Genomic DNA, 8,132 nt, shown 5'->3' on the forward strand with positions numbered 1-8,132 from the left:
CAGGAGGGGCCCCACCTTGTTGATAGCACAGGCCGTCTTCTCCCGAATCTTCCCGCTGCTCGTTCTCAGGATCTTGGAGAAGTCCTGCCGAGCAGCCAGAAGGTGAGCCACAGAGACGCAACTCCTGGCGGCGAGCGCCGAGCGCAGCGGATGGTACACCTGCCCCAGCTTCTCGGCCCGCACCTGCAGACACGACGGAGAACCTGCAGGAATTCTGTCCCCTCGGGTACAGAAAGCCTACCAGCAAACATTTCCTGACTATCACACCTGCATCAGCAACTACTTCCAATGAAAAGGCTTCGTAAACGCAGGTAAATCCGTGTTTCGGGCTTCTGCGTTCAGAACTCCTGCATTCATCAGGTCACTGCTCAAGTTTTTAAACTCAACATACAAAACATTTGGCCATTGGACATGTGTTGAAACCATGAATGAAGAACTCTTGGTAGTGACCAATAGATGAAGTACTTTTCTATTTACACAAGTGCCACCGATTGTAAATTGATCATGGAGGAATTAATAACTGTGGTTTGTGTCCAGACAAGATTCTATGACACCAAGTCTTTCATTAATCAGAAGCCTCTCCTACTGTGCAGTGTAAACACCCTATTTTAGAAGTGCTTAACAAGTTCTTGAACATGCATGCCATCACATGCCCATCAGGGGCTCCAGCGATTCCAACCCTGGATGTTTAAGAACACTGATATATATTACTGGATTGGAAATCCCGTGACATACGGCGTGACAGACATGCAGCATTACTATGCATTAAGTCTTCTTGAGTGATGAATGGAGGAGGTCTGAGTAAGTATGAAAAGAACCACAAAAGGGGACACAATGTTTTGCAATCAACTGCAAAAAACACAAGAACGAAATAATCCGATGGAGAGGAATCGTCACAGGACAGGAATTACATTTTAATAGACAGAAATCAGACAAGGTATTGTGAACTGTTTGCTGAAGTGGGAGCTAGCAAGTAGAATGCTAGTTTGGTTCTTCAATGTATGCTTTTATTGATGGTTTAAACCATGGCTGATGTTATTTGTGCGTATTTACGTGGAACCAGCACAAAAACTGATGGAAATTCATGCTAGTAACATGTAATGTGTGTGGCCAAGATCCACGTTGCTGCATTCATGTGCTAGCAAAGTAGCAAGTAGCTACGGGGCGGCAGTGGCTCAGGTGGTAGAGCGGGTCGGCCAATGATCGAAGGATAGGCGGTTCGATTCCGGCTCCCACCAGCCAAGTGTCGTTGTGTCCTTGGACAAGGCACTTAACCCAACTTGCCTCCAGTGTGGCTCCACTGGTGTGAGAATGCGTATGAATGTTCCAGTGATGGTCAGATGGTCAGAGGGGCCGTAGGCGCGTACTGGCAGCCACGCCTCTGTCAGCTTGCCCCAGGGCAGCTGTGGCTACAATAGTAGCTTACCATCACCAAGTATGAATGAGGTGTGAATGAATAATGGATATACAATGTAAGCGCTTTGAGCGTCTGGAAAAGCGCCGATAAATCCAATCCATTATTATTATTATTATTACTTTAACAGCCAACGAGGCTAAATGTTGCTGTTGGTCGTACTTTTTTTTTGTAAGAAAGTCAAAGTGAGTTCACACATAATTTTCTAAATCAGTGTTGAGCTTCTTTCTTGATCTTACAGACCGGAGAAAGCCCAGCTAGAATATACAGTGCTAACGCTAACTTTCTGCTCAGTGACATAAACACAGCAGAGAGCAGATGTTAGTGAAGGAGCTGTGGATGTAAACTTTAACCTGCCACAACATTTACTGTTATTATCTCTGTGTTTGGAATCTTAACAGTTTGGCAGATGTATTTGATGTTATCATTCTAAGTTTAAAAAATGTTTTTGTATCAGCTAAAGATGCTAGCTGGAGCCTTTTTCTCAAAGTACAATGAAATCGTCTATTTGAAGGGAAATGTTGAATGTAATTGAGATGTATTTACCATCTACAACTCCTGCTGCCTGAACAGAGCCAGAAACAATCTGAAGGATGGAAAGAAACCTTCTGCCCTCTGCCATGTGCTACAGAACTAACAGACTCAGGAACAGTTTCTTTCTAAACTCTGACAACAATTTAACCCTACAAACCACTGGATTTCTGCTTGGTTTTTGTGGAGAAGAACTAAAGGTAATGAACGTGTGAAGCTGTCAGGTCAGCAGGGCTTTGTTTCAGCCGGTACCTTTGCTCTGTCAGACCAGCCGAAGGATTGCACCGTCACGTCCAGGCGCTTCAGCAGCGTCTTCCTCCGTACCTCGTACTCGTTCACCAGCGTCTGGTTTATGGCCTCAATCTTCTCCTGAAAAAGTACAGACTGGTTCATGTGTGCATGGAGAAGACCCCCCCCACACACACAAACGCTAAGCCGTCTCATTGTTTACCAAGTGCACGGGTCCTAGCGGCCTATGCAGCAGTGGCTCCCCCACGTGACCAGCCGGGACTCGACTCAGGGCTTCCTTCAGCTGAAAGAGCAATCAGATGTCATTAAGGGTTCCTGAAGGTCAAACATTCATAAAAACACAAGACGACAAGGTGCTGCAGGAGGGCAAGGTGCTGCAGGAGGGCAGGCAGAGAGCACATTTCTGTCAAACAGGTCAGGCTTCTCCTGAAGGATCAGAGCACCAGGCTATGAATGTAGACCATATGTGTCAAAGGCCCTGGAGCCAGATCCGGCCCTCCAAATAATCTTATTTTATTATTATTAATGACCCGATGTTATCTTGCGCTGATTTCTAACTTGTATAATTTTGACAAAATATTTTTTACAAAGAGTAAAATATTGAAAATTATTTAAGGTTTAAGTTGATTTATTCTTTAATAATATTCCTGCCTTGTATTATTCATAATTATGTTAAAAAAGTTACAGTTTTAAAGATTTAAAAACATTCCGCTAGCTTTTTGGACTATTTTGGCATTTAGAAAGATTTTTTTGAATATTTTGGAGTTTAGCTAATATTTAAGCTAAATGCTAGCTGTTTCGGCTATTTAGGCATTTTTCCGTTTTGTTTTGTTTTTTGCCCATTTTGGAGTTTAGCTAATATTTCAGATACATGCTAGCTCTTTTGGCTAACAAAACAGCCATTTTTTGTTGTTGTTTTTTAGGGTAATTTGGCATTTAGCTAATATTTTAGCTGGCTATCAACTTCAGTATTTCCAGCTATCAGCTTCACTGTTTTCAGCTATCAATTTCAGCATCTTCAGCTATCAGCACTAGCATCTTCATTGGCCAAATTCATCTTACAGCATTCACACTAGCATTATCACAGGTAATGCTATATATGCAGTTCATTATTATGTTAAAAAGTTACATTTTTAAAGTTTTAACAATGTAGTTTTAGAGTGTTAAATAAATGTTTATCCTGTTCAGCCCGTGATCTAAGGTTTGTTTTAGATTTTGGCTCCCTGTGTGATTGAGTTTGACACCCCTACTGTGTTTGGGTCATTTGACTGCAGGACTGGAGTAATTTTGAACCTGCTCATGTAGGTGTGGTCAACTTGAGCAGAGGTCACCCGACAGGTGGACTGACCTTCTTCTCGATGCCGGTGAAAAACTGGAACATGGTGATGTTGGCAGGAGGTTTGGACATGCCCAGGGCCATGCAGATGCCCTTCAGCTCCTGGAAGATGGGGCTGCCGGACTCCTGGGCCTTCTTCTGGGGTTTGTTCACCAGGATCATCCTGGAGGCCTCCAGCTCAGACACCAGGAATGCTGGTGAAGAGAAGATGGTGCTTTAGGAAGCTGAAACAGGAAATGACAGAAGTCTGGGAGGTCATGTTGCTTCTCACTGACCAGAGATGAATGGAACCCTCTGAATTTCAGTGTCATGTGTGCATCCATAGCCTTCTACCTGCAGTCACTAGTTACTATTTTGTCCTATGTGTTTCATATTTAAAGCTCTCCCTTCTCTGAAGACATTTTTAGATCTGAACAGCATCATTTTCAGATTTAGTATGAATGCTGGTGATTGTCTGCTAGTTGTGAACGTGAGTGTGGTTGTATGTCTTCATGTCAAACTGGAACTGTCCAGGATGTAGCAAGCCTTCACCAAACAGAGACTGAGTTAGCTCCAGATCCCCATGACCAGCTAAGAACTGAACAGAACCAGTTCATGTTTGCTTTTACAGAGGCAGGCGACTGTACTGAGCCAGACTGAGGCTCTGAAGGAGAAGTGGAAGACTTTGAGGAAAATGCCTTAAAGGGGCCCTACCATGAAAATTCTACTTTTTGAGGTTTTAATGCATTTTACTGTCCATTCCTCTCTATAAAGACGTATAATTTTGACAAAATATATTTTCATGGAGAGTAAAATATTGAAAGTTATTTAAGGTTTAAGTTGATTTATTTTGGAATTATATTTCTGCTGTTTATTATTCATATTTATGTTAAAAAGTTACAGTTTTAAATTAAAAAAAAATGGGATTCTGATAGCTTTTTGGACTATTTTTGCTTTTACTAAGATGTTTTAGGCTATTATGGAGTTTAGCTAATATTTCAGCTACACGCTAGTTGTTTGGCTAATTTAGGCTTTTTGTTTTTAGCTTTTTAGGATATTTTGGAGTTTGGTTATTTTTTTCAGCTCCAGACTAGCTGTTCTGGTGAATTTTTTTTAAGCTAATTTGGCATTTAGCTAATATTTTAGCTGGCTATTAGCTTCAACGTTTTCAGTTATCAATTTCAGCATCTTCAGCGACCAAATTCATCTTACAACATTCACACTAGTATTATCTCAGGTAATGCTGTATATCTAGTTTGTAATTATGTTAAAAAGTTATGGTTTTAAAGTTTTAAAAATGTAGTTCTAGAGTGTTCAATAAATGTTTATCCTGTTCGACCTGAGGTGTGTTTTGGATTTTGGCCCCCTGTGTGACTGAGTTTGACACTCCTGCCTTAAAGGGAGCTGGAACATACTCAGCAGCAGCAGACAGTGGCTCCTGCTGAGGAACCTCTGGGTGACGTCTCCATCGGTGAGGGCGGGGTAGGGACAGGCCAGCTCAGACAGGAGGCCGCTCATCTCCAGCTGGAAGCTGTCTGCTTCAGTAGGACCTGCGGGAGAGAGGGACAGCAGAGCGGCGTGACACAGACAGGAAGTGGCGCTTTAACGGTGGCGTATCACAGGTCAATCCTCTCACAGTTGGTGGCGTGGACGTTCTCCTCCAACCTGCAGTAAAGTCGGAGCTCCGACACAATCCAGGCACAGACCTTGGTGAACTCTGGGGAAGCGGCCCCCCCGCAGACAGCTCTTTCCAGGGCTTCATTGTCCAGCAATGGACCCTGGTACCTGCAGGAACCACACTGGTGAAAGTAGCCCCTCCACAGCAGACTGCAGCTCAGAACGGATCACTCCCAGTGACTGAATCAGAGAACTGGACCGAGTGAGTGTGACGTCAAAAAAAAAAAAAAGATTAGTTAAAAAAGCTATTAGAGCAAGAATGTTTTTTCTGGCCAATAGAATCGCTGAGTAACAAAGTCTACTGGATTTTGGCTTCTTGGAACCAACAGGTACTTCCTGTTTGGAATGCCAGGGTGGGGGCCACTCAGTCCAGTTCTCATATACAAAGACGTTCATGAATCTATTTGTCTGTAAGGGGATGAATCAGAATGGGCGGAGCAAGGAGACTTGGCCCCGCCCATTCCACTTGCTGCGTTACAACTGAGCACTTTTTCAAACAGCATTTTCTGATTCACAACGATTTGAACAAAAAATGCTCAGAAACGAAGTTTTAATCTTACATTCTTTTACACATGTCGATCATTAAATAATGCTACAAAAACATGTTTAAAACAATTTTATTGACTGGGTCTTTAAAGAAAAACAGATTAACTAATCTTTAGTTCTCTACTCGATAAGATTTATTATGTGTGGGGGGGGGCAGTGCCCCCCGTAGCCACGCCCCTGCTGCTGCGTCATCCTTTATTCTCTCCAAACTAAGAAAAGACAGAACCCGTTAATTCGCTCCCTCCAGAGCAAACCCGTCCGGGCCGGGCTCCATGCGTCGGTTCCGGGTCTGGCTTCTGCCTGCGTCATCACGCTCGTGTGACACGTTACACCCGAACCGGTCTGGCACCGGTCCGGAGCAAAGTCTTACTAGAACCGCCGCTTGTTCTGCCTCTTCGGTGTCACGTTAGCTGTGCTGAGTGTGCTCGTATGCAGCCGGGACCGGAAGTTGCGGCTTTCCTGCAGAACGTGGGACTGACCGCGTGACTTACCCGAGATCCTCCAGAGACAGAAGCACGTCGTTCTCCATAGGGCTGAATTCTGCCGAAGAACCGAACCGAGCAGCACCACAGCACAGCTGCTTTTCCCGGGACCTCCGCTACCGGTTGGCTCGGTGTAAAGCTCCTACCACGGCGTCGTTACTGCCCCCTGCTGGAGCGGCGAGGAACAACAAGTTTTACCTCATACACTGTCAGGTGTCATCTTGGTCCCAGATTGATCAGATTTTAAAGAAGGTAGTAATGCCTTCCTGGTATCCTAATGTGCTAATATTATGTATGGAACAGGGCTACAGCAAACGATTATTTTATTAGTCGACTAATGAGAGATTAATTTTTCAGATTTGTCGACTAATCAAGTCATGTGCAAACTGGATGTAGAGCAACTGCGGTGAAGTTAGTTTTAGGTTGGATATTCGACAGACATTCGCTCTGTTCATATTTAGGGACTGTCAACAAATGACAGAATGTTTCTTAATAACTCTTAAAGTATTGGACCAAATAAAACCAAAACCCTTTAAAATAATAAAACTGACTAAGACTTATATATAACAGCAGTTTACTTTAACTTTTGATGCTTTATTTAATTTTAGTCAATTTTTTAGTGTAATTTCTCAAGTTTTTCTTTAATAGCTTTTATGTTATTTGTCCAAATCAGTCCAAATCACTTTAGAATAGTACAATTGACTAAGAACTATCTAAAACAGCTGTTTATATTAGCTTTTGATGCTTTCTCTAAGTTTAGTCAATTTTTTTGTCTAAATTTTCAGGGTTTTTTTCAATAGCTTTTTATGTTATTTGACCGAATCGCTCCAAATTACTTTAGAATAATATAATTGACTAAGAACTATCCATAACAGCAGCTTACATTAGCTTTTGATACTTTTTCTAATTTAAGTAGATCTTTTAGTGTAAATATTTACGTTTTTTTTTCAATAGCTTTCAGATTTTTTGACGAAATTGGTTCAAATCACTTTGCAATAGTAGAAAAGCCTATATATATGAACTATCTAGAACAGCAGTTTACATTAGGTTTTGATGCTTTATTCTAAGTTTTGCAATTTTTTTGTGTAAAATTGCACATTTTTTCTCCAATAGCTTTTAGTTTTTTTTTGTTTTTTTTTTACCAAATCGCTCCGAATCCCTTTAGAATAGAAGAACAGATTAAGAACTATCTATAACAGCAGTTTCCATTGGGTTTTTTTCAATTTTTTAGTGGTACATTTTAAAGTTTTTTTTCAATAGCTTTTATGTTATTTGACCAAATTGGTCCAAATCACTTTAGAACAGTAGAACGGAATAAGAACTATCTATGACAGCAATTTAATGGAAAATGCAAAAGCTATTTGTAAAATGTTACATTTACTAAAATACTAGAAATTTTGTTAAAGAACTATGAAAGAGGGCTGAAGTTGACCTAAATTTTTGAATAATTGTATTAAAATTTCTTAAAATTCTATAATACATGCCAATTTTGCAAAAATATTAGTGTGTTGCTTAAATATGAGTTAAACTCCAAATTATCCCCCAAAAAACGTTTGTAGATGTCAAATTAGCCAAAGCCAGCTCGTTGCTTCAATACTAGCTAAAATCCAAAATAGCCTAAATTCCTTAATAAACTAAATTAGTCAAAAACATTAGCTTGTTGCTAAAATAGAAGCAGAACTCTAAATTAGCATAAAAAACCCCACTAGATAACAAGTTTGCCAAGCACATTAGCATTTTGCTAAAATATTAGCTAAACTCCAAATTTTTTGAAAATTGCTTTTAAAGATTAAAACATACTCCAAGAATATGTTTAAAGGCTTGTTGCTAATCGACTCAAAATGTTGAAATTTGAAGACTTTCCCAGTTATTTCCCATGTGGCATATTTTGCTAAATATTTCCAAAACTATAAAGTTT

At 40.9% G+C, this 8,132-nt stretch overlaps 1 protein-coding gene across 1 annotated transcript in view; it reads right to left on the reverse strand.

Annotated features, from left to right (window-relative positions):
* Positions 1-6,330, reverse strand: part of fam98a (family with sequence similarity 98 member A) — a gene marked incomplete in the record, with an annotated part of 7,222 nt that extends 892 nt beyond the window's left edge. Inside the window, 7 exon segments of the mRNA XM_024296728.2 lie at positions 16-183; positions 2,198-2,314; positions 2,397-2,477; positions 3,543-3,724; positions 4,925-5,059; positions 5,146-5,294; positions 6,224-6,330. Of these exon segments, the coding sequence (XP_024152496.1) occupies positions 16-183; positions 2,198-2,314; positions 2,397-2,477; positions 3,543-3,724; positions 4,925-5,059; positions 5,146-5,294; positions 6,224-6,261 (870 nt within the window).
* Between the last annotated feature and the right edge of the window lie 1,802 nt (positions 6,331-8,132).

This window comes from Oryzias melastigma, linkage group LG15 (assembly GCF_002922805.2).
Source record: "Oryzias melastigma strain HK-1 linkage group LG15, ASM292280v2, whole genome shotgun sequence".
NCBI classification, from domain to species: Eukaryota; Metazoa; Chordata; class Actinopteri; order Beloniformes; family Adrianichthyidae; genus Oryzias; species Oryzias melastigma.